At 31.9% G+C, this 26381-nt stretch overlaps 1 protein-coding gene across 2 annotated transcripts in view; it reads left to right on the forward strand.

The window, feature by feature from the left end:
- LOC126977120 (protein still life, isoforms C/SIF type 2) overlaps window positions 1–26381 on the forward strand; it is a 222852-nt gene that overhangs the window by 134281 nt on the left and 62190 nt on the right. For both annotated transcript variants that reach the window (XM_050825824.1, XM_050825825.1), the window contains 4 exons: window positions 4360–4508; window positions 7568–7847; window positions 9390–9521; window positions 20481–20663. In XM_050825824.1, the coding sequence (XP_050681781.1) occupies window positions 4360–4508; window positions 7568–7847; window positions 9390–9521; window positions 20481–20663 (744 nt within the window). The remainder of the gene's footprint in view (window positions 1–4359; window positions 4509–7567; window positions 7848–9389; window positions 9522–20480; window positions 20664–26381) is intronic.

Here is a 26381-nt window from a genome sequence, read left to right on the forward strand (position 1 = left end):
TAATACTACTAGTGTTTAAAGATTAAGATAAAAAATAATATTTAGAAGTAATAGTAATAGTGATAAATATACATATAAAATATTTAAAAAAAAATAATATAATCAAAGATATATAATAATATATACCTATACATATTATAGTAATACACTAAAATATATATTATACCTACTATCTATATTATACACATTTACCTATATATATAAATATATATTTTAGGAGCCTGTATTCTATGTATAGTTCATATTTAAATTTTGTATTCGGCTTCTTGCTGCTTTCTTTATATACTTATTATATACCTGGGATTTAGATGTGGACTGCTTGTCATGAAAAATATCTAAATTAGTGAAGTATTCATTATATCTATAACACATTCTACGGACGGGTGATCGTATTCCAGCATTTGTACGCGATGGTGGTATATAGAAGAGTCTTTTAGTCGTGTCACGTGCGCGCTTCGTGGTTTTGTAATGTACTTTATTAACTAAGTCAGTGCTATTTATGTTATTATGAATGATTTTGTATAAATATAGTGATTCGAGTTGTATTCTACGGTGATGAAGTGATGTAATATTTGCTAGGATTATGATTTTATCGAACAGATAAATAAATAAGAAATTTATAACGAACAATTATAATAATCACAATACCTTTTTTATCCAAGATGACGAGAAATCAGCCAAAGAGGAATGACTCGAATGTACATACTGATGGTAAGTGATCATAGCAATTCCTCTTGTAACACCAGAGGAATCACAGGAGCATTGGCGATCTTGTAAATATTGGTATGTGCCAATTACGTCACCACATTACGTACTTTTTAAATACATATTATATTTATTTATTTTTGATATTATGACTCTTGTTACTGCAAGTCTTCAACGATATCAGTATGAATATGAAATGTCACTTATATATGTCACAGATTTTACAACGGAATTCCGGAAAAATTGAGCTTCAAACAGAAGAAGTGGCAAAAAACTCTCACTCTTTTTGATCTATTTGTACAGTTTCCGTATTTAACATTATATTTTATGCAATGTACGTAAAGTTATGCGCCAATATTACTCAAACGTTTTGACTTACTTGAGTAAGTTAAAGAAAAAGACGTGATTTATCTCAAAAAAAAACTCAAAAGAGTAACGAGTATTATATATATATATATATATATATATATATATGTGTATTAATACGTATACACTGTAAATAAGTATTTTATGAGAATTGAGTGAGAGCATGAATTATGAGAGAAATTATATATTAAAATAAATAGCTTAAAGTAGTATATTATCAATTTAAAAAGATAAAAATCCCTGAAGACGGAACCGATCAGACACCGCACCACGACACGACCAGCTATCGGTTCCCTTGCATATATCTTAGAAAACGTAACGTCCCTCCCAATTATAAATATACATATAATATAGGTTTAAAATTACATACCTTTGTTCATTAATATATGTTTGCAGCTTTAATCTTTCAATGCGCCTTTGTTAAATAAATTATTTTACCAACATAGCCAACAATTCTGTGTTTTATAAACTGTTCGCAATGGACGTACATAAGTACAAAGGTACGCAGCCTAAAATTATAACTGAGTACGCATTCAATTTCCACCCAGGCCTCGGTTGAATTTCCTTAAATACAGAGTGTAATTTGCTTTGAGGTGTGTTCACGACGTCAACAATATAATTTATTAAAGCTCACTGCGAAAATCGTGAAATTGCAGTTGCAATGTAATTAAAAATTATTTCAATTTTATTGCCGTGTACTTTAACTGATGTATTAAATTGAGTTTTCAAGTGTCGTTTTATCTTCAACAGCGCAGTATTTAATCCGATTATCTTTTGAAATGAATGCTTAAGTAATCTTATTTAAAATTATTACTGTTTTGTACCGTAGTTCTTTGGTTCATACAGGGAATGTGTTGCTTTAATATAATTTAAGTTTGTAATTTATATAAATAACTAGCTGACCCGGCAAACGTTGTTTTGCCACATAAAGTATAATTCACGCGATAGTTTTATAAATAATAAAATATTGCCTATATTATAGCCTGTACATCATTTTGTTCTATTGTCAATAGTTTTTGCAGCGCACGCAAAAATAGGTTTTCGATTTTACACCTTGTGTTACAAAATAGCAATTTTATTACGTATAGGTATATCTTGTAATATTTATTACACAAATACGATTTTTAGTACAAGCCTTTATAAAATAAAATAAAATAAAATTGTTTCCTGTTTAATTATATGCATATTTTGGCCCTTTATATGGATTTTCGTGCATATTTTAGCTATTTTTCAAGCATATTTGCATGCATATTTTGGACTTTTTTTGTAGCATATAATTCGGTCTCTATAAATAATAATCTTATTTTATCAGTGCACAATACTTCTTTTGTAATTTTATAATAATAATTTGATGCATCATATTTATTTTAAAATATCTATCTCGTTCGGTATAACTAAAGCTTCACTCCAATTGAGCTAAGCCAAAAATTACTCAACATACAACGATGTTCTGTCTGAGATATATTTTAGGTATTGGATCTGGGACAAGTCTAAGCATTTCTAATTGTTTATTACCAAAGAACCGTTGATCCCAACATAAGAGCTAGCCCTATGAAGTATCTCTGTACTAAATTTCATAATAATCTTTATACAAAAGTGATCGAGTGAAACACTAACCAATGATGTTCTATACATATAGACAAATCACGTAGTATAAAAACAAAGCTGAAATATAGAACATGGCAAACATTACACGATAATAAGCTTCGACTGACTAATTAGAAAAGTATGCGTACATTGTCTTTAAGCACACTTTTGCCGTTCTACTATAAGACTGCAAATGATATGTCTTTATATGTATAGAACGCCATTTTTAATAAAACGCCAAAATATCGTTATATTTAAATCATTCTAACTGTAATGGCTAATGATAATGATGAACTCTATATGAATAGCGAATCAATTTATTTATAAGAATGCGTCGATGAAGAGTCGGCTTTTGCTAACGAAGGTACAGAAAGCCGCTCCAAAAATTTTAAGGAATTTAGCACGTACAGAAACAAACAAAATTTGTTAAATGCACTGGCAATGATTCATGAAGTAACCATTTTAATTGGCCGCCGTCATGTATATGTGTGCTGTTGGATGTATTTCTTTGCACATTAATTGTTCTGACTGTCAAAGCCAAAACAAAAAACATATTTCTTATGTCAATTGCGCGTTAAAATGTTGTATCGGTGTTTTAAACTAAATAAAACGTTATATTCAGACATATTTTTTGGAACGATGTGAAACTTTGATATCACAAATAATAACATACAATTCATGAAATTTCATCAACGTTTTCCAACGAACCTTATACACACTACACGCTGAGTTATCAATTTGCAATTTGTATTGAATACGTAGGTCACAATAAAAGTTTGCGTAACTTAACAAAATAACATGTTATAACCAAAATATTATGTTTATTGCCGTTCAAAATACTCTCCTTTACATTTTAAACATTTTTTTAAAATAGGACCACAGATCTGAAGGCATGTTTTCTACGTGCTGATTGAACGCTATCTCTTTGGAATTGATAAAAGTGAAACCTCTCATCAAATCTTTGATTTTGGGGAAAATACAGAAAAAACAGTGCTTTGTGCAGGATGGGTGACGAATTGTACTTTTTCGGAAGCTAAAAATGACTTAGTTTTGTTGAAAGTGTGAAGAAGCGTTGTCATGATGTAGGAGAACGCGGCTTTTTGGTCGCCTTTCGAGAACTTTTTTAACAACCCTGGATAAACAAATGGTAGAATACCACTCGGCATTAACACTCTTTTGATCTTCAAGTGGAATTGTGCAGATGAGACCCGTAGCTGAGAAAAAAATGCGATCATTATTTTACCAACGTTTCCCGCCTGCCTTACTTTTGTTGGCCTGTTCTCATTTTCAAACACCTATTCACAAGATTGCTGTTTTTTTTCTGGCTCAAAACAATAAATCCACGTTTCGTCTCCTGTGACAATGTCATAAACAGCATTAAAATGGTCGTCGTACTTCATTAGCATATTTTCGACTTTTATCACTAAGAAGGTTGCAACATTTTGGAAAATATAATACTCGAAATTCAAATAGTTCCGATTAGCTAGAAGTGCGAAACTAACATTTGCAGTCCATTGCAGCTGTAATATAATGTGTACCTGAATTAATCCAAACAAAAGATTCAAGCCTATTCATTTAACAGTTTACGGGTAAATTAAAACTGTCGCAATAAAGACGCAGTTCAAGCAAACGTAAAGTCCGAATGTCGTTATTTATTAATAAAAATTATTGCAGATATTTTAAATATTTCTCTTTATGCAGATTTCTGACGATGATCGCATGTCACTGACGACTGCCGTGTCGGATGAAGAGGACCCTGGGGAAAGCGCGATGAACTCACCGTACAAAGGGAAACAAACAGGGGCTGCTGCAGCCTCCTTCAACTGCACTGGTGCTGTAAGGAAAGCTGGGTAAGTTACCAACTGCAGCTATTATGAAGTAACACAACGTAACATTTGCTCTACTGAATTGGGGTGCCTGAGTCTGTGTGGGTCGGGTCTGTTATTCTTATTTATTTATTTTTAAAACACTATAATCTATATTTTAAAATAACCGCAAAATGCTTGCAAGATGCTAGCCAGTACTGTTTTTTCTCTTTTTGCCTTATTATTCAGGATCATGGAGATCCTATTTCAAAACAGACGTCAGTTTCAAGAGATTATCCTATAACACTAGATAAAGCTAAATTCTATCAAAATTGATTGCGTAATCATAAGACTAACAGACAGAGTGAATTTGATGTACATTAATATAATAAATAGTTTGTGATCAATGTGAAACAATTGATATAGAAATGAATAAATATTATTATTACAAATTATTAGCTTTTAACTTCTTCTAAAGATGCAAATTTTATTTCATTCATATATTTTCATTTAAAATTAAAGAAATTATTGCTATTGCAATATTCGAAAGAAATGTTTTGCGAAAACAAGTTTAGAGTCAAATTATATTCTAGTAGATATATACAATAATTTTGGAAACAAAAATTAATACAATCAAACACACAACATGTCTATAGACATAACATAGCAATTCACTGTATACTATGAATATAATATAAAACCTAACATAAATAAATCACTTTTGTAAGTAAAAATGATGTCTTTGATTGACAGTCAGTTGGTATTACAGTAAAATGACACAAATGAAAACTATATTCTTACCAATCACTCGAACGTCGACTCGAATTATAAACTTTGAAAATATTTATGTTAAAAGAATCAGAAGAAAGAATATGAAATCGTTACTGGAAATATCTACCGAATTGTCAAGCTAAAAAGGCAAAACATTAATAGTAATTTTAATTTAAATAGTTAGGAAAATAATTCTTATATACGTTATATTAAATCCAGCTATTAATGTTATATTAAATTAAGACACATGTGTTCGATCCTTTAAAAAGTTTTGCATATAGAGTGTGAAACTAACATTTATTAAATAAAATACTTAAAGTATTTTAAGAATATTCTATGGTTTTATATTGTTAAGTTTATAAATCCTTCATACATTACTTAGTTCACTTAATTCTACTTAATATTATTATACTATAATAACAATACAAGTAATGGAACATACACGATATTTTTCTGGACAAACAACACCAAATACATCAAAATCATTTTCAAATATTCACAATTATGTTATATTCCGATATTTTAATATCTATATAAGACCTAAAAAGACACAAAAACCACGAGAACACGAAATAAGAAAATAAAGAGTTACTTTTCCTGTAAAGATCTTGCGCAAACAAACTAGATACCACCTGCCTTACTGAGGCTTGAAATTATTGCAAAGGAAAGGACGAGAGATGAAAAACAAAGGAACGTGATGTCGTAAAGAGTTGACGAGTTTCTTAAAGCCTCCAGGAGGCTTTATATTCCTTGAGGCTACAATTCCTGCTCCATGAATCCCAAATGACCTGAGGGAAATCTTAGCCGTGACCCATTCAACGCGACTGTAAGGACGTCGCGCTATGTATAAACACAGGAAGTAGCTCCTTCGATGACTTCCGGCGGTTCTTCGATATTTTTACCTCGAACTTTGTCACTCGCTCGCGCGAACTTCTAACTGTACTCATAACTTTGTACATTCGTTAATTGGGTTTATAACTCTGACTGAAGTGTCTCCTTAAAAATAATGTCATAAAATATACAAGTTGGAGTTTCAATAAATTTAGTTCTTATTAATTGTATACGAATTTAAGTCCCTGCTGGTTTCGCCAACGTAACAATCAGACCATTGATTTCAATTGTGTTTACAATTTCATTGGACTTAGACATTTCAGGGAACCCCAAAATCATATTCTTAAATAAACAAGACCTACGTTAAACGTTACTTATTAGAGCAAAGTCGTAATTGATTCAATAAGAAACATTATAAGCTTGATAATATGTATTAAATTAAGGAGCGCAACGGAAACCAATCCTTACTAAGATAATACAATATTTTTCGAAAAAAGGTTAATACTTTACGATTTACAAATTATTTATTATTTAGAACGCTGCGATATTGTTGCTTTTATATTTTTTCGTTTGATACTAAGGTTTTATCGTTTTTTGAAGTGTGAAACTTATTATACTTTAATATTACAGATTATTAGAAATATTTTTATTATAAATTATTTCATCAACTTCGTAATGTAGTAATAACATTTTAGTAATTGCGCTGTGTTACATGAAAGAAAATAATTATTATATTAAATAAACAACCAAATTTATTACTAGTTTTTAACTTTTATACAATTTAATCAAATTGCATTTTCAACATTATTTTTCATCATCCATAATTACAACAACTCTTACATTATTTTAAAAACTAATCCCTAATACTTACATCTTCTAACTAAAACAAGTAATGATTAATTTTAAGAATTAATTATAACTTTAAAAATCGGGTATTAAGATCAACCCAAAGAAAAAGTTTCAAGACAATTTAAGCCTATTAATTTAACATTTCACAGAAGATTAACATTTAAATAGAAATCTATATTCACTAAATTAAAACTTCAAAGGTCGTTCTTTGTTGATATAATTTCACATATTTTTTTAACTATATTTGAAATTTTGCAATTTAAATTTGCTGAAGTGTATAACTTTAAAAAGTAGTGCTCACACTCTGATAAACAAATAAATCATATTCATAATTAAAATTTACTTGAGCAAATATTACCATAAAAGTATAAATTTAATTGTAATAACTTTTTTCAATAATACATCAACTAAGACTAATTAATGTTTCATTGATGTATTTTTTCTTGTTCACTTTAGCGATGTTAACTGCAGTTGAAGGCGTTGATAACTTTGAGCCACCAGGGAAAATCTTCCAGCACATCTCGAGCGCTCTTCGCATGCGGTATTGACCTTAAAAGGCATAATTATAAATGTATTGTAGTAATGGTAATAAAACTGGTGAATCTAAATAAATAAAAAAAGAAAGCAATTATATTTATTTTCATTGTCCACAGGTTCCTAAGCGTTAAGAAATGGTTGCTCCGCAAGAAACACCAGATTGAACTAGCTCGCAAGCGAGGCTGGAAGGGTTACTGGGTGTGTCTGAAGGGCACCACACTGCTGTTCTACCCTTGCGACTCTCGAGAGGGTCGCTCAGTGGAAGCGGCACCTAAACACCTCATTATAGTCGATGGAGCCATCATGCAACCAATACCGGAACATCCGAAACGCGATCACATATTCTGTTTGAGCACCGCATTTGGCGACGCATATCTCTTCCAAGCTCCATGCCAGGTATGTAAATAAAGTTCATATCTTTTCAAAGTCAAATTTAAATAAACATAATTCAATTAGGCCTTAACTAATCGATTTTGAATCGTAACAATAAATATTTCTTCCAAATTACTGATTCTGCGAAATTTTATTTTATTTTATTTATTAGGAAAACCAACAGCTTTAAACTTAAATGATACTTGCAGATAGATGCATAGAGCCAATTATAGGTTTCCACAATAAGTTGTAGAGTATAAAAATGAGACTGAAATTGTGAGCATATACAATTCGAAAATTACAATTTTCATGATTATTAAGGTTGAAGTTAACATACATAATCACAAGACTATGTAGGGTTATTAGTAAAGAATTTGTTAGCTAAGGTACTTGCATAGTCTACGCTGGAACAGAAGAGATCTAAATTATTATTGCTATTTAACAGATTGTTGAAGTTACTGCTTGCATACAAAGTAAAAATATTTCATTTATAGTTTAGGTTTGTGTAGGGAAGTCATAGTAAATCATGCTATCACAGTGATCTAACAGGGATATTGAACTGAAGCTTAGCAAGAGGCTCTGGACAGTTGATTAGTTGCTGGGCTACTTTTAGAAAGAGAGTAATATCGTCTATTTCACGACAATTCCTTAACCTTTATTTACCACTGTTCCATGTGTAACAAATCGAGGAACGTCACATGACACCGCCGTTAGAAATGGAACAACGACAAAATCCACACGACCTCATTCGATTTCTCGCCTTGTTTTGTTATTAGGAATTGCTATTTTCCTTAGAAATTATAAAATAATAATTTCCGTTAAATTCTATACAATTACGAACAAACAAAATAGGATGATCGCATACAAAAGTTAACTGAAAAAGGGGTCGGCGACTTCTAGAAGAGGGCGGGGACTTCAGTCACAGAAAGTTTTTTTTTTCGACGTTTTACCCAATATTTAGTAAGTTTTTATAATACATCTGGACTACGAGTATATATATATATATTTTTGTTCATATAAATTTTTTGACTTTGAAGCGTTGTTCCTATTGTCGGTTTTTTATTATTTATTTATTTTGGAATGTGCTGAAATATTTTTACATTACTTGAAAAACTTTCGTGAAGTATATTTCAGTAGTTATTTTGTCCAAATATAGCATTGTTACATTTTATAATATACACAAGCGATCTCGCACCTCAAGGTCCATCAAGGTCAAGAGATTCTTCTAAGTCTTTTGGAATAAATATCTCAAATTATTACTATGAAAGCATCTGTATGTTAGTTCTCTATTAAAAAAACAGTTAATAAAGTTAATTATAAAACCATAAATAAAACCCCTTCTTTATAGAAAATACTCATTTATTCTAAAATATAACGTTTTTTCAACTTTGTATGTAAAATAAAATAAAACACAATATTTATTTATTTATTTAACCATTAAGGAAAAATTGTTGCCAACATACTAACAATATCCGAATGGAAACATCTGAAACAAACGTTTATACATATTTAGATACCATAAAATTAAGAAATACTTCTCGGTTTTATCCAATTGTATTTTCATAGGTGGAGCTCGAAAACTGGGTGAATAGCATTCATAGTGCTTGCGCTGCCGCATTTGCGCGACACCGCGGTAAGACCGGGACACTCCATTTACTGCAAGAGGAAATTTACCGACTCGAGAAAGCGATAGAATCCGTACGTATCTTTATTACATAATATTTAATAAGTACTTAAGTAAAAGGTAAAATTTTTGACAGTATAGAAATATGACCTGGTGTTATTGAATTATGATCAAAATGATGAAGTGGTTGATGACTCTCACCACAAAGCTATGGTGGTTTGAATCGACAACGAAAACGTTTATGTAACGAATATAAATGATTATTTGTGAGTCACGGGTTCATGATTTTATATTAAATATCTGGTCGTTTGGCTTCATATATAGACTATGCATTATTAGGTCTAGATAATTTATATGATAGTGGAAATTATTTTTATTTTATTTTAAAGAATACATTTTAATCCATGGTATGTACCTAATCTGTATGGCCACATAAAAGCGAAGATATATAATTTTTTTTTGCACAATGAGACATGGTATTTCTTATATAAAATTGGGGATAATTTTAAATATACTATTTTCAATAACAAAACAATCATCAAACTATGTTCATAATTGATTTATGTATAAGATTTAAAAAAAAATTGCAGTTGTAGGAACTCTCGATATAAGTGAATACTAAGAACTTTTAGTATTAAAATTTGAAATTGCATAATGTTTAAAACAATTAAATTATTAATAACGGCTATTATAATTAACGGCCGTTCCCAATATTCAGTCTATCGCTTACTTGAGATAAAAATCGTAACTATCTTTGACTTTTCTGTCCCAATAAACTTATCGACGGTAACTCACCTTATCTGTACACGTTGTCTGTCAATGGGAGGACGTATAGCTTACCAGCGGTACAAGTTTGTATGGTAATTGCAATTCACGCGTCCCAATATAAGGCGATAAGATTGACTTATCGGGTATATTGGGACAGCTTAATATTATTGCCAGCTTATAACTGACAGTAGAATGTAGTAATTCATCACTATCTGTAGATAGAATATTGGGAACTGCCGTAAATCTATTGAATTTCACTTATAAGATATACACACAATACGTCAGCTGTGTAGCTACTAATATATTGTTATAAGCATTTCGATGAGATTCTCACGAGATTTAATCCGTCCAAAAAGTGTCAAAAATTTATTATTTTTCACTTCGCTTTCCAACTTAAATTCAATTAAAAATACTTGTGAATTTATAATCTCCTCTGTTCTTGCAGTCGGTTAAAAATAACTGGTTCCGCGTGACGTCATTGTGAATGGCATTAATAAAATCATTTTGTATTAGACGGCTCCAGGTCTGTGTTGCACAACTGAATGGTGTCGAGTACAATGCAGATACGGAGATATTATGCGAAGCCCGACCCTAAGTGCACACAGCTTCGACCTCAACCAGCTGAAGTATTGTTTGACTGACATGAATCTCTAACTACCTCCGTAAAATATTGTTGATTTAGTTGACATTGGGCTGTAATGCTTCGTAATACGGCCTATTTCGCGATGAAGCTGAATCTGCGATGCACGTTTTATGCCAGCAATGAAGCGAGCTGAAGGCATCCGTCATTCAGAGATAAACTTATTGCTGTGGCTTAACTCTTTTCATAAATTTTATAGTTTTAATTCCATAGTCCAATCAACTAGTTATAATTTCACAGAAAATATTCACAAAGAATTTTTACAAATATTTATTCCAAAATGTAAATAATTACTTAACTTAGGAATCTGATCATGTGAATGTCTATTTGTCTATATATACAGTACTTATAAATATGACTTAAAGATTTTGATCTGAAACTTTTCAATGTATAAGTACAGTATGATTTTGAGTTTCTTGCCACTTCTTTTCTTTAAAGCTCAACCCTTTCCGAAGTGGCGGAAGATAAAAAAAGAAAATAAAACTTTTGACATTTATTTCCTTGACCTACATGAATAAAGTGATTTTGATTTGATTTAAAATAGTTTCTGTAGCTGTAAATAGCGTGTTTTATTAAACCAACAGAAGAAGACTTGCACAATTTAAAAATTATAGCCGATCACATCATAGGATTTTGATACTTTCATAGCCCATAATATCCACACAATGTTAAATATTATATTGAATTAGAGCCAGCCAGTTGATAGACGAGGCCTTTTAGTAAACAGTTGACTATCGCGTATCGCGGGGCGGGGCGGGAGCGTGCGAGCCTTACTGCTGCAATAGAAACCTCAAAGACTTTGTATTAAAAAATGTTTTTGTATATTATTAATAAAACTACATACTTGGAAAAGATACTGGTCCTTTAGTGAAATTATCAAAAACCCCGAAATCTATATTATCTATCTATAGGAATCCGAAGAAAAGTCTATAACACGTGTATACTCACGTGTGTAACGTATGGATGTCAAACATGGGCTCTAACAGACCATCTCTCAGAAAATATAAGATGTGCCAATATTCCATAAAAATTTGCGTAATAATTAGTGTTATAAGATGAGACAAAGTAAATGTAGACAACATTAAGGGTTAGAACACAAAAACGCATACACGATGAGTCAAAAACTTGAAATCGAGTTTCTGAGTACACATTCTGAGGGAAAAGAAAGAGAAATGGACATAGACTGGTACAGAATGGTATCAGATGGGAGGACGATTTTAAAAGGATAGCAGGACCGGACTGGATAAGAGTAGCAAGAGACCGAATAAAGTGGAAGTTCTTAGAGGAGGCCGTTGTCAAAAGACAAATTACAGGTTAAGTTAATTTAAGTTTTATTTATAAGAAAAATTAAGTTAGTAGTTATATTAAAGGCTTGATTTATTTTTATTTTGTTTAATGAAGCTCCCTTTAAATATCTATATTTCTGTGAAAAAAAAATCCGAGATATGCTTTTTTCTTCGGCCATATTAGATATTTTATGACAATAACGACGATTCGATCTATATTATGTATATTATTATCTTAATCCCTACTAATATTATAAATGAGAATGTAAGTTTGTTTATTACGCTATCACGCCATTGTATCACCACTGAAACGATTTTGATGAAATTTTGTACAAAGATAGACTAGAACTTGGAAAAGGACATAAGCTACCTTTTATCTTGAATAAGAGGTTTGGAGGGGTTGAAATAGGAGGGTCGAAGTTTGTATGGAAGTTCGTCACTATCACCATGAAACTTTGTATATAGGAACTTGATAAGAAATTAATAAATATTTGTTCTAGCGTTTTTGAAATTTCGACCTGTGTAGGGTTGAAATAAGGGATGAACGTAAAAAATAGAACGCTTAAAAGTATCTTACAGGAGTAGTACTTTAAGAAAAAAATATTTTTCACATGGAAACTTTATATGTCATGCTCACGAGTATAAAACCCGTAAAACTTTTATGTTTTAAGCAAAGGATGGAAAAACAAAATAAAATTGTTTACAAAAATGTATTAAAATAAGCAATTTATAGTAAGCCGCAGCAGTTTGTATGTGTATTATTTGAAAAGTATTCTAAAAATTAAAATTTGCTGCCTAATTGAATTAGATTTGTTACAATTCCACGCGGGCGAAGTCGCGGGTTAAAGCCAGTTGTGTCATAAATGTATCAGTACATATTAGCAAATGAAGCGACAAAGGTATTTCTATTATGCGAATGATGCGGTAATGACATACGGCCGGCTATGTACGAGGAAATCATGCCAATTTGCAAGACTTGCCACACAACTGTGGCACAACCGCAACTCATTGCGGGCCACACGTCTGTCTGTTCTGTGTGTGTTTGTGAAACTGGGACAGGCTAGATAACAGACGAGAGACAATATAATAGTGATATGAATGAGAATATATATATTGTAAATGGCGAAAATAGTGGGTTATATCAATTTTTCCGCAATGAGAGTCGGTATTTCTTACATAAATTTATGACAATTGCTTGATATACTATACTCATTAACAAAATAATCTTCACACTCTATTCAAAATCTATTTATGTTTATGATTTATAAAAATACTTCCGAAATGATAAGCTGCTCTAATTTTGCAGTCGGTTAAAAATAGCTCAATTTGTAAACAAAATTTATAAGCGATGCGGGACTAGAACCCGCGACCTCTCGCGTTCTGTGCGTGCGCTCTTCGCGAGGTACTTCCTAAATGATATTAATTAAACTTGTCGTGGTTTTCAGCCACAACAAAATGACGCATTATATTGAATTTTAAATAAGTATCAAGGAACGTGGAGGAAATAATGTGTATAAAATTTTGACCTTATCAAGATCATTGGGATAAAAAAATATACATACGCGTACCATATAAGAAGAAATCAGGTTTTTAATTATGTGTGTTGTTGACGCTGTTTTGAGACATAAATGTTAAACAATTCAGTTTAAAAAATAATGTTAACACTTTAAAAGGAAAACCTTTACAAAGGAAACAATATTTAATGGCAAGGTAAATATTTCTAGTATAAAGTACAAATTATGTTTTTAATATGGAGAGTTCTATAGTTACATAAATAGTTATGCTTTACTAATTCATTTAAAAGCTCAGGGATATTCTTATAGGTGTGGTCGAAAAATTCGAAATTACATGTGTTAAGTACACAATACATTACATTAATTAAGTCATGTGAAGTACACAGTACATTAATTAAGTGATTAATTACATGAAGTTCAAAAAAATACGAGGGTTTTCAAAAGAAAAACTAGTGCGAGTACAAAATGTAAAATACATTTTACTATTTACTCGTACAGCAAACTTGGTATCCATCCGCGGTTCGCTTCAATTATCAAAATAAAATTGTTGACCCTGGCGTTACCGGGAATATAAGAGTTAAAATTTTAAGAAACTGCAAGCAGTACATTTTAAAATGTATGAGTCAGGAATAGTTTGAGAACTCGTTGATTGCGTAGTTTTCAGTTAGTCAATTTATAAAGTAACCGACTTTATGAGTAGCTTTTAGCATTATCCATTATTAATATGATTTACTTATTATAGCTTTAATATAAATATTAACAAAAAGACACAATATGGTGTCCTGAACTATAGATTTACATCTTTTTATACATCATATCTTGCTTATATTTTATCGAACAGCGTATGAGACCTTTGGTTTTCTCTTAGTTTTTTTATTTTAAATAAGTGGTAGATTAAGACGTTCAATGAGTGATTTTATAATCCTTTTTCCGTTTTTTAAAATAATATAATTCTTAGCTAAGCAAAATTAGCTTACTAACTCTTATATTGAGTATAATATATAAATATATTGATTATTCAAGACTTACTTGATTTAAGTTCCTGTAACTCTTCTCTCTTGCTTTCCCTTCAGGTCTTCGCTTCGACAGTGAAAGTCCGTTAGGCTTAGCGATAGGTTTGTTTGCCTATGGCTGCACAAAGCGCGTCGGTACATGCTTTAAATTCCTTAGATTTTCCTCGGTATAATCAATCTCATGACAGCGTTTTCAAAGGTAATAGTTGGAAATTCCGTCGTGCTATTATGATCTGAGAATATTACGAAGGCATTGGTCAACAGAAACCTCTAGGGACATGATGACCAGCCACATTTCACACCTATATATTTTACTAAACACTCCGTTGATTCCATGATTGCCAATCTTGTCAAAGACGTGCAAAGTTTTATCTTGCTTGGTAAGACAAAGAGGGTTTATTTTCTATATTTTTGTGCAGTAAATTTAATTCATAACTCAATTTTTGAACACATCACTGAACCCTTACAAGACATTTATAACTACACTTGCTTCATATACGCTTGTCGGTGAAGAGTGTACTTAACCTGACCTTTTTTAAGATTGAATTGAATTTGATTAATGACGTCTAGGCTTTACTCTTCCCCGTTGGAAAGCTCACAATTATATATTAAATTGCCCAACTCATCTCATTCAGAAAATTTCATAAAAATGTGACGTCATCTTAAATTATTTAGTTTATGTTTAGTATTTGATTTAGGTATACAAATGACCTGACAGACGCTTTCTGTAAATAGAAAAAAAAATTGATTTGCGTTATCGGGAATAATGTATTCTAAAACTATCGGTAATATATAATCAAAGTTAATGAGTTTTAAATGAAAACGTATTTCTGAATGGTTTTATTATATGATTTAAAATTATTAAAATGGATATAGTGTGTTATCCTTAAGAGATAGAGATATGCTACCGCGGACTTTTCTGCAGATCTATATAAGATACACAATTCCATCATACATAATTTTGTTATATCTCAAAGGTTACTTACCGATACTTAAGACACCTTTCAGGACAGTATTTTCGTTAAAAGCTTCCAGGCGGATTATTTTTTCCCGACAACTCCAACAAATATCGTTAATGTATACAAATTGGGGGTAATTTATGGAAAATAATACAACTACCCTCAACTTAAACTGTTTTAATCGCTTAAATAACATATTTGACAAAATATAACACATAAATTGTGATCAAACATAAAATGACATTCATAGTTTCTTTTTCAAATGAGACAAAGCTTTTATATTTTAATAGCAATATAATATTATTACATGAATGTGAAATAATTTAAAAAAATATTCTCCTGACTAAAGAACAACATCTAATTGTACCTTGGCCACTGACTTAGGTACAATTGATGGACAGTGACCGAGATACAACACTACTCCAACTTCAACAAAACGTTGGATTTCAAATAATGTGGGCTTACTTATCTCGTTACTTTATGATTGTTTTAATACTATTTAAAGAAAAGAACCCATGGCATATAAAAGTTTAGTGACTATTATAAAACGTTTAAAACTATCAAACTTCAAAGCATGTTGTAAATACTAACTTTTTCCCAAAAAAACTTTCAACATCGATAACACCAAACACCGGCGGTAAGTGACCATTTTCAAATTGAATAGTCAGTTGTGACGACGTACAGAATACATTAGACAATAGAATTTAACATCGCGGGAATTTTTTAAAGCAGCTTTATGGCCTAAGTAGGTACACATAGTACCAAGATACAACAGGTTCCCCTACGATGTTAAAATATGGTGGTTGTTTAAAATTAATATTGATCTTACTATTGTTTTCAAACTAAATCAAATCAAATTATAATTTATTTATTCACCTAGGGCAAGGAAGTTACACTTATGAATGCCAATAGTTTTCTTTTCTTTTTAGATTTACCATCACTTCGGAAAATGTTTTCGATGATAGATCAGATTTTTTAGAATGAAAATCTGATAGATGATTATTCTTATGCAATCTATTGCATAAGAATCATTAGAGCCATTTCTGATATTTAGAAATTAAATTCATGCCTTTAGAATTCTTTTTGTTGTCATTTCTAATATACTAGATTCACGTTTAATAATAAGACTTGCGTGACTGAGCTCTATTCGGTGTGAACATATTAAAAATAATTATATTTATTTAAATTATAATTCTCCTCGAGCACCATGACTGCAGGTTGCTCTAACATCTAGGACTGTATGTGTAGCTATCGCTTCAGGACGAGACGCCTCCATTAATATTCATAACGTACCTTGTGCCCTAGTAAACTTTGGGAAACTTTAAACTATACATATTTATGTGATACCGCATAATCTCTCGCCGGGAGCAATGTACATCTAAGCACATAAGTACACCTAAAGTCCATCAATAAATCTTAAAGTATTTACTTCATATTACATCGTCACGCTTGTGCTGTTACGAAATCCTGACAAATATGTTTTGCTTCCTCTATCTGAGAATTTTGTAAGCCCCGCGCGTTGGAACAGCATCGAAACTTTGTAATATTAATAATAACAGGATCTTATCATGACCGTGCTATGAACGTATCAATGAAACAGATATACGGTGCCGACTAGATCGTATACAGCTTCTCATACCCGGGCGTCACGTTGTCATTGATCGTAGGATTCCTTTAGTATCTATGTTTCATAATTTCATTCATAGGTCCTGGTGTATTTTATATATGTGATATCACACACACACCAAAAAAATGTTAGAACTACACAATAATAATATACAATACAGTAGTAGTATTAGATTGTGGTGGCTGGATGATCCTGTCAAAGAAAACTCTGCTTCATTGTTTAAATTAAAGTTATTTAAAATATATATAAAAATTCTTGTTGAAAAAACGACATGTTTTACTTCGCTCGGTAAAAATATAGAAGAAGGAGTTAATTAAGTAACCAAAAGTTAATGTAAAACAGATTTAAAAAGTCATTAAGCACACGAGGGAAATTAAAACGTAACTGACATCTATTATTTATATATTAAAACCTTTGCTTCTCAATTCAATAAACTCTGTATATTAAGAAATATGTATTGCTTTTTCGTTCGGCTCGTTATTAAAAAGACTTCGTGTGTGTAGATATTTTTTATTATTTAGATGGTCCTGGCTATGTCACCAAGCCATAAGGTGTAAGTTATGAAATGATAGTATTGTAGTCGTTCCTTTATTTAACTTTCATGTAAATCAGACAATTATAAGGTCAAACTTATTTAAAGCTTATAAAAATAGACAACATTTCATGCTATTGGCACGGTACATAATAATAAAGGCTATATTTCGAAAATATGAAAATACTGCTAGGTAATAAACGTAGTATGAAATACCATATGATTGTGATATATTTGATCTTCTTCATGAAAGACGGGAAGTTTAATATAGAAAGGCCCATCGTAAGTAATACTTTTCGCACATTCGCGTAAATACATCTTACGATTTATGGTTCACCCTTAGTAACCTTTTAACAGAACATCTCAAACCCGCAACATTTTATTAATGGTTAGTCTTGGGTAATGAAGCGAAAATTGTAGTAAATGCGGCCACTATCTCAACTTATATAATTCTTATCGGAGAGATATTATCAATCCAGCCGCTTTTTTTATGTCATCGATCAGTTTTATAGGGTACTTGCTTGACGTTGGCACGTTTCTTCATGTCAAATTCTCTGTTGATTAAATGAAATGTATATATTTCAATGATGCTTCCTTTTGTCAGCCTATTTCTCTTGACATTTTGTCGTGTATTAAAGCAAAATTATACAAAATCACGTGTTTCATCGCTATTTTCTAGAATATGGCATATGCATAGGCGTATGGCATATATATATTTATATATATATATCTCTCTGAGGTCGGGAAGTGGAAAAGGGGGGGTTTTAGGGTAAAGAACGATTTATCTCGATTTCCGGCAAAACTACAAGTCCTATGGCAAAAAGTTAAATGGCAAAGTTGTAGGCAATAAAAAGATCTACAACTTTTGTTTTCACACTTTGTTCACATAACCTCAAAGTTTATGTGAAAAATTCAAAACACCAAGTATCTGGTTTTTAATTTATTCTTTTACAAAAAAAAAACTTTTTCACGAAATATTGTAAAAAGTTACCTTTTTATGCCCCAAAGACACTGTCATTTATTTGAAATGAAATATTTATTTTTTCACCTTATTTTGACTCAAATATCGGAAAGGAACCCTTATTTTCAATCCAAAATTCACCCGTCAAAATATCAGCTTTTTTCAAAAAGTTTATGTGCTTTCTATTCGTTGAAATTTTTACTTTCTGATGGTGTACAAAAATATAAATTACAATTGTAAATGTTCTGAAAATATATGCCCATCAAAAGGCATATCATAGAGAATTCATACCTGTTATTTCGTAGCAGCAAAAATATGGATTAGAATTAATCAATAAAAATGAAAAACAATGATAATTTAACACTCAATCATTATCCTTTTTATATTTATAAAAACATTTGATTAATTGTAATTTCCGTGCTGATGCTATCGTGAGAAACGGGAGCAAGATCCATATTTAAGCCGTGGTCTTTTGGATAAGAAAAATCGTAGGTGTCCTCGGTTAAATAGCAATAACAAAGAAAAACAAATCATTATAGAACAAAAAGTTATTCATATAACCCTGTTAAAACCTGTGTGATGACAACAATGATACCATATCATATTGTAACAAATAGATATATTATTATTATATGGTTCAAAATCGATTAAACCAAGTAAATAGTTTCGTAATTGGCAACACTGATTGGTAACATTTAAATAAGCTCTAGAAAGTTAGCCCCCCAGATTTTTTTTATTATTTTTTTTTATTACATCGTTAGTTCGCCATTTGTATTTGATTGTTCTCTATAAACATTTGTTTGTTCTCGATTTTTTTTTTAAATTTGGAATTCATTAAAATTGGTTAGGTTAGGTTATGTTAGAACAGTTAAAACAACGCACGAGCCGAGCGTAGCCTGCCGCGGCAGCGGCCGGCGAGTGCCAGAACCAAATAGTAGGCGGTTCCCCCCATTTTTAATTAATTGTTTTTAAATAAACAACAAAAGAACAAACAATTATTTATAGCGAACAATTAAGAACAAACTACGAACTAACGATATACGATATTGAAAATTCAAAAATAGAAAAAAAATTTTTTTTGGGGGGCTAAGTTTGATGAGCCATTCAAATATATCGTCTTATTGTTGTTTGTACTGTAAAATATCGTTGCGTTACTCAGATTATGTATAAAAGTGTAGCAATTTTTTTGATTTTTAATATTTTTATAAAAGTAGGCATAACAAGTTTATATTTGTACCTGGTGTTGACCCAGAATAGGTAAATGACATCCCTTTAAACTGTTCTGTGGTGTTGACATTATAATTATCACAGTTTCTCAAAAATTCGTTAATCTGCTCATTACATTATCAACAATATATTGAGAGGCAACAGTTGATATATACATTTTTTTAATTTAGCTCTACACGCATAGGACTTAAGGAATAAATAGAGACACGGTAACAAACATAAAATATAGTCAGGAAATGATAACGTACTACTTTGTATATATATTGTGTACGTTTCTAGGCGAAATTCTATTTTATATAGCGGTCACGGCAACTTTCTCAACATACATTTAAAACTATGACGCAATATATAGTTAAAGAAGTCAACTCTCAAAGCTCTTCAGCTTTATATTTAAAATAGCCGCCGCATTGCAAACTTTAGTGTAGCAAAATTGTATTGCAACGTGTATTATTAGTATTAAGTCAAGCGTGTGTTACTATTTCGTATAACAAGAGCTTTGTGTGCAGGATCACAAGCTGAGACACATGGCGGATCTTCAGCAGTCGGTGGTATCTGACCCGGAAACCAGAGCTCAGCTGGCCGTGCAGATGTTACAATGGGAGGAGAATCTTGAGCGGCTTCACTGTGAACAGTTCCGACTGAGATGCTACATGGCTAGTCTACAAAGCGGCGAGTTACCGAACCCCAAGGTAATATATACAGTCATTGAATATGTTTTCTTACATCACCTATACGTTATAATAATCTCATACTAAATGTATGGAAGTGTTTAATATAAAAGTCATGGATAGTGATAGTTTATATTTAGGTAAAATACTTTCGAATTCAATATACAGTTTTTTTTAAACTGTGGTAGTTTCGAAATAATCATATGGTCACCCTTAACGATTAGACCCTGTTTTTATTGTTGTAGACTTTTAAGGCTTAAATTAAATATGTTTTTTAAATATTTTTAAAAGTCACGTCAAAATTCAATTGTTCGATTATTATTATTTCTGACGGCATGTTAATGGGTACCATTGCTTTGAAAGCCAATGGGTTTCTGAGAGTAATTACAATAATTCAATTCTTGGACTCACTGAGCATAAATTCAACAAATATATTAAAGCTTCTTTCACAAAGAAGGCTTAAATTAGATTATATAGAGGATAATGATGCATGGTTCTTGCCTGGTTCTGCTCAGGCCACCTAAAATTGTATAATATTATATTAAGGAGGCTAGGTTGTTCTATGATTTAAAAGGTAGGCTGGGAGTTTCTTATCAGTTCTTCTCCTCATTTCAAAGCCCCTTTACAAACTGATGTAGCTTCATGACAAAGTTTAAAAAGTGTTGTCACAATATGTTATGTTATTGTCACTCCATTTTCTAAATAATTATATTTCTATTCTATTATATTCTATTCTTATTACGCGCTCTTTAAATAATCTATATATATACTTTTAGAGTGCAATATAATAATGATTTTAGGGAGTTCTTACCATGTTTTTGTAGTGCATCTCATATGTTTGCCTTATACAGAGTAGATGATTTTTATGCTATTCTGAGGAAAAAATTTTTTCAATTAAGGATAGTATTAATAAAAATAATATATTAAGAGTCTTAAATAATGTACATAATTTTATTAATAGAAAATGGAATATTATCCTTAAATCTAAAAATAAATCCTTGTAATATTATCAATCCTATAATAAGTTAATACGAACAATATATGGGCAATGCTGCCTGAAATAAATAAATTTATTATTATTATTATTATATATAAGATATTTCCACGTATATCGTCACTCATCACGATATCGCTGGAACCAAAAGCCGTAGAGACTTGAAATTTGGTAGGAATATTCCTTTCGCTGAGTAGAGGTTAGCTAAGAACGGACTACGGATTTTACGAAATTCCACCCGTATTTTTTTTATTATGAACAGAACAACGTCTGTCGGGTCAGCTAGTTTATTATCAAAGTTTATACATTTACCCTTAAACTATGGTCTATTTTCAAAAGCCTATTGGAATTAGTTATAAGTTATCACTTTCTGAAATAGGTCAGGGGTGTTATAAGTGGAATAAATGAAAAAAATAAATATAATGAAAAGTTAATGAAAGAGCTTTTGAATTTCTTAAACAATCTTACAAATTTAAATATGGCCTTCGTATCAATAGTTTAGTGAATATTTTTAACGTAATAATTTTCCAACGTAGTAAATGAGTATTATGGAGGCTTCTTTTAGATTTTTTGAATAAATTATCATCTCGTTCCTAGATTAGTTAAAGGCAGACATTATTTTTGAAGTGCCATCTTCTGCAGGAGCGCTAACCAAATTGCTTATGTACTAATTTTTTTGTACCAAAATTTATGGATGATGCGGAAATCGTAACCGCGCCTCTCGGGCTACGTCCCAGCGCTCTTACCAGCTTAGCCGAGTCACGCATGATTCGTAAATCTTGACATATCTTGTTTACCTCTCAGGTTTTGGTTCCATCTACAGGATCTACTTTACAGTCGGTAACCTGATTAACCCCAATAATTGCATTTAAGAAAATTTTTGCACTTTCACATCTATACAGTTTGTTATTTTTAAGTGATATCGCTCACTTCTGGGACTAAATACACAATTTTTTTGTACCAAAATAGATGGACGATGTGGCATTCACGCTTGGCTGTATTAACGCTCTTTCGGGTTTATTCGGCACGAGTGAGTAGGCTAGTGAAGTCGCCATCAGTCAGATCAAATCTTGCCAGAGTAATTTACACAAAATTATATCAATTTTTAATATTTTTCCTTCATGAATAAAAAACAAAAATATTGTTGTATTTGATATACCAAAATTAGCCTTAATGAAATAATCGCTTCTACCTTGCGGTCTTTCCTATGATGTTTTACGATGCGTAACTCGGACGGTTGGCTCAGTTGGTAAGAGCGCTCGGATGTAATCGGAGAGGTGGGGGTTCTTGTCCCGCATCGTCCATGAACATTGAATATTATATATAAATATATATATATATATATTCGGTCTGAAGGGCGCCGTAGCTAGTGAAATTACTGGGCAAATTAGACTTAACGTCTTATGTCTCAAGGTGACGAACGCAATGGTTGTGCCACTCAGAATTTTTGAGGTTTTCCATGAATCCTGAGCGCACTGTAATGGGCAGGGCGCATCAATTACCATCAGCTGAACGTCGTGCTTGTCTCGTCCCTTATTTTCATTAAAAAAAACACCGTTAACCTTATACTGCGGTGATGGAATTACTTCGACATTAAGACAAGCCAAGTCCGTTTAAATTATTTTTGTTTGCCTCCTCCTATTTTATAAAAAATAGTTTGATTATTTGCTTCACGGCAACATAATATATTGGCCTCAGTACTTAATAGATTGCAGTTAACTTTATCACTTGTAATGAGCAAGAAAAATTTTCATAACCATTAAATTAACAACTCAATATTTCATCCCGAAGTATAAATACAATGTTTAACAAATGAATGGTACTTATTTCATAAAAATGTATGTATTTGTTCTGTATTGGCCAATTATAAATAAAAAAAAAAATACGACTCATCTAACGAACCAAATACCAGAACAAATGCATGCTGTGTATGTCGGGGTGCGCCTGTGATTTCACAAACGAAGCTCCGTTCGAAGTAAAAAACAAAAAATAGGCCACCAGTGCAGCATTGATCGCACGGCTGACTTGTATTCAGAACATGAAAATTTTTGGATTTAATGCGCATCCTTTAAGGCCTAATTCAATTTCATATCTTGCTAATAATTTGCTACAGTAATTTTTCAACACTATAGATAATAAAACTAATAATAATAAATATTCGCGCCCGAAATTATACTATTAGATGGTTTGGTGGGGTATTAGCTATGAACGAGTGACTGAGCCATACAACATCGGCACAAGGGTATCAAAATACCATTCTTGAGAAGATAGTGAAGCACCTTAACAACAGCATGTTCATAACCAAGAATGGTCATAAAGCCCGGTCTGCGCAGTCTTGGTTGGAAATGAACGTTTCGGACTTCATCGGAGCTGAAGACTGGCCGTCATCTATCTTTTCCCGATCTTAATCCGCTGGATTATGATTTATTGTTAGTTTTAGATAGTATGGCTTGCTTTAAACGCCATGATAATTTGGAGTCGCTAAAACAATCCATACGATTGTCTGTAAAAAAAACCTATGCGTGCTTCTATTGAATACTGAACTCAGTGTTTAAAGGACTGTATTGCAGCCAATGGAGCCAACTTAAAAAAAGCTTTTTATATTTTAAATTGTTTAATATTTATGTATTAAACTAACACACTGTAAAAGTAAGAAATTTTAAATTTGCAATAGATTTTTTTTCTTTGTTTCTGTATATAATATGGCAAGACTAGGTATAATGCAACTTAACTGACAGGTTTATCAAACACAGAAATGGAATTAGGTGAACACGTTTCCGTATCAGGTTGTAATTAATAAATCAATTGATTATTATTGTGGTGAGGCTTGGATTACACTCATTGTTATATTCCGTTGACTAATGAACACTTGTTAAATTTTAACGCCATATCCAATTTATGTTGTTGTTTATCATTAAATTGACGCAGAAACTTATTGGGGCGCACTAGTCATTAATTTTCTTATTTCATATAATGAGAATATTGATTTTTCCGTCACAAATGAGTACCAGTTTCGTTAATAGATGAGTGACATGGATTTTCCGCCAATCATCTACTTCTAGTTTGAGCACAGAAGAGACACGTATTCATTGTCTGAGAATATTTTTGGTGCGATCTTCTTAACACGGCACGTAATACAAACGGCAAGATTGTCTTCTCTAGAATAAAATTTTATCTATCAATAATTGATATAATATTTATAGATAAGTACTGTTAAATATGTTTCTGTTTGTTAGTACGTAGTAGTTTAAGTTTTGTTTTAGTAGCTTTTAATAACTTCCCTTGTAATATCTTTTAGTAACTAATATTGATATATTGTTAACGTAAATCCCTCCCTCCTCCTCCCATGAATAGGCATAACTCGTTAATTTATGCTTTATGCTAATATTTTGCCAGTCTTGCGCTTAACAAATGTTTCCATAATATAAATATTTAGGCGGCTATTGAAAGCAAGGGGGAAGGCCTGGCAGTTAGCCTGGATATAGCGAAGGCCTTTGATCGTGTATAGCACAAGGCGCTCCTCTCAAAGCTTCCATCATTTAGGCTTTCCGAGAGCTTATGCAAGTGGACAGCTTCCTCACTGAGAGCAGCATACATGTCGTTGTCGATGGTTATTGCTCGAACCCGAAGACCGAGAACAGTGGAGTGCCCCAAGGCTGTGTTCACGCTGTTTCTTCTGCATATCAATGATATGTTGGACACCTCCAACATACATTGCTTCGCTTTTAAACTTAAACTTATTATAAATTTAAACTTATTATTTTAAATTGTTAACATGTAGCCAGTTCTAAACACATTCAGTGTCACCCTCGTAACATTTATAAAAATCTCCAATTTCTTAAACTATTTCATTAAAAGATTCAAAATTCTATATTTTTTTACACATACATATTTATTTTGAAATATCTAAGTGTGAAAAAAATATAGAATTTGGAGAACGTGAATCCTTCCCTTCTCTCTTTTGAATCTTTCAATGAAATAGTTTAAGAAATTGGGGATTCTTATAAATGTTACGAGGGTGACACTGAATGTTTTTAGAACTGGCTTCGTGTTATTTATAATAATAAGTTTAAATTTTGAAACTGGAACTCTTGGTTAATAATATTAAGTGTCTATTTAATTCATTTTGATTGACGTTTTGGCGGCAAATTTTTACTGTGTCACTTCGGTATGAATCGTTACGTCTGTGGTTTCGTGCAATGATTTTTTTGACTTTCGGTGTGATTGTAGTAAACAAGAAAATTATTATAGATTGTGACTGGTCTTCAACTATGAAGACTAGTTTAATGAGATTTAGGGGCTTAAACTTGGTCACACTAATCTCACCCATGATCTGCGTGAGGATCTTCGACGTTCATAAGATCCTTCTTCACCACGACAACGCCTCGTCACACACTTCGAAGAAGCTGGGCGTCATTAATCGAGCACGGCAATACTTCAAGCCGACCCACATTTAGCGCTCTACAAAGCGCAGGTTGGCCGGCCGCACATGGAGTATTGCTGTCATCTCTGGTTTGGCGCACCCCAGTATCAGCTCGATCCATTTGACCGAGTGCAACGTTGAGCAGCTCGAACTGTCGGGGACCCAGTGCTCTGTGAACGGCTGGATCACTTGACGTTGCGTAGAGACGTCGCTTAATTGTGTGTCTTCTACCGCATTTATCACGGAGAGTCTTCCGAAGAGCTTTTTCACCTATTCCTGCCGTCGAATCTCACCTTCGCACGACACGCCACAAGTTAAGATA

This window comes from Leptidea sinapis, chromosome 43, assembly GCF_905404315.1.
Source record: "Leptidea sinapis chromosome 43, ilLepSina1.1, whole genome shotgun sequence".
NCBI classification, from domain to species: Eukaryota; Metazoa; Arthropoda; class Insecta; order Lepidoptera; family Pieridae; genus Leptidea; species Leptidea sinapis.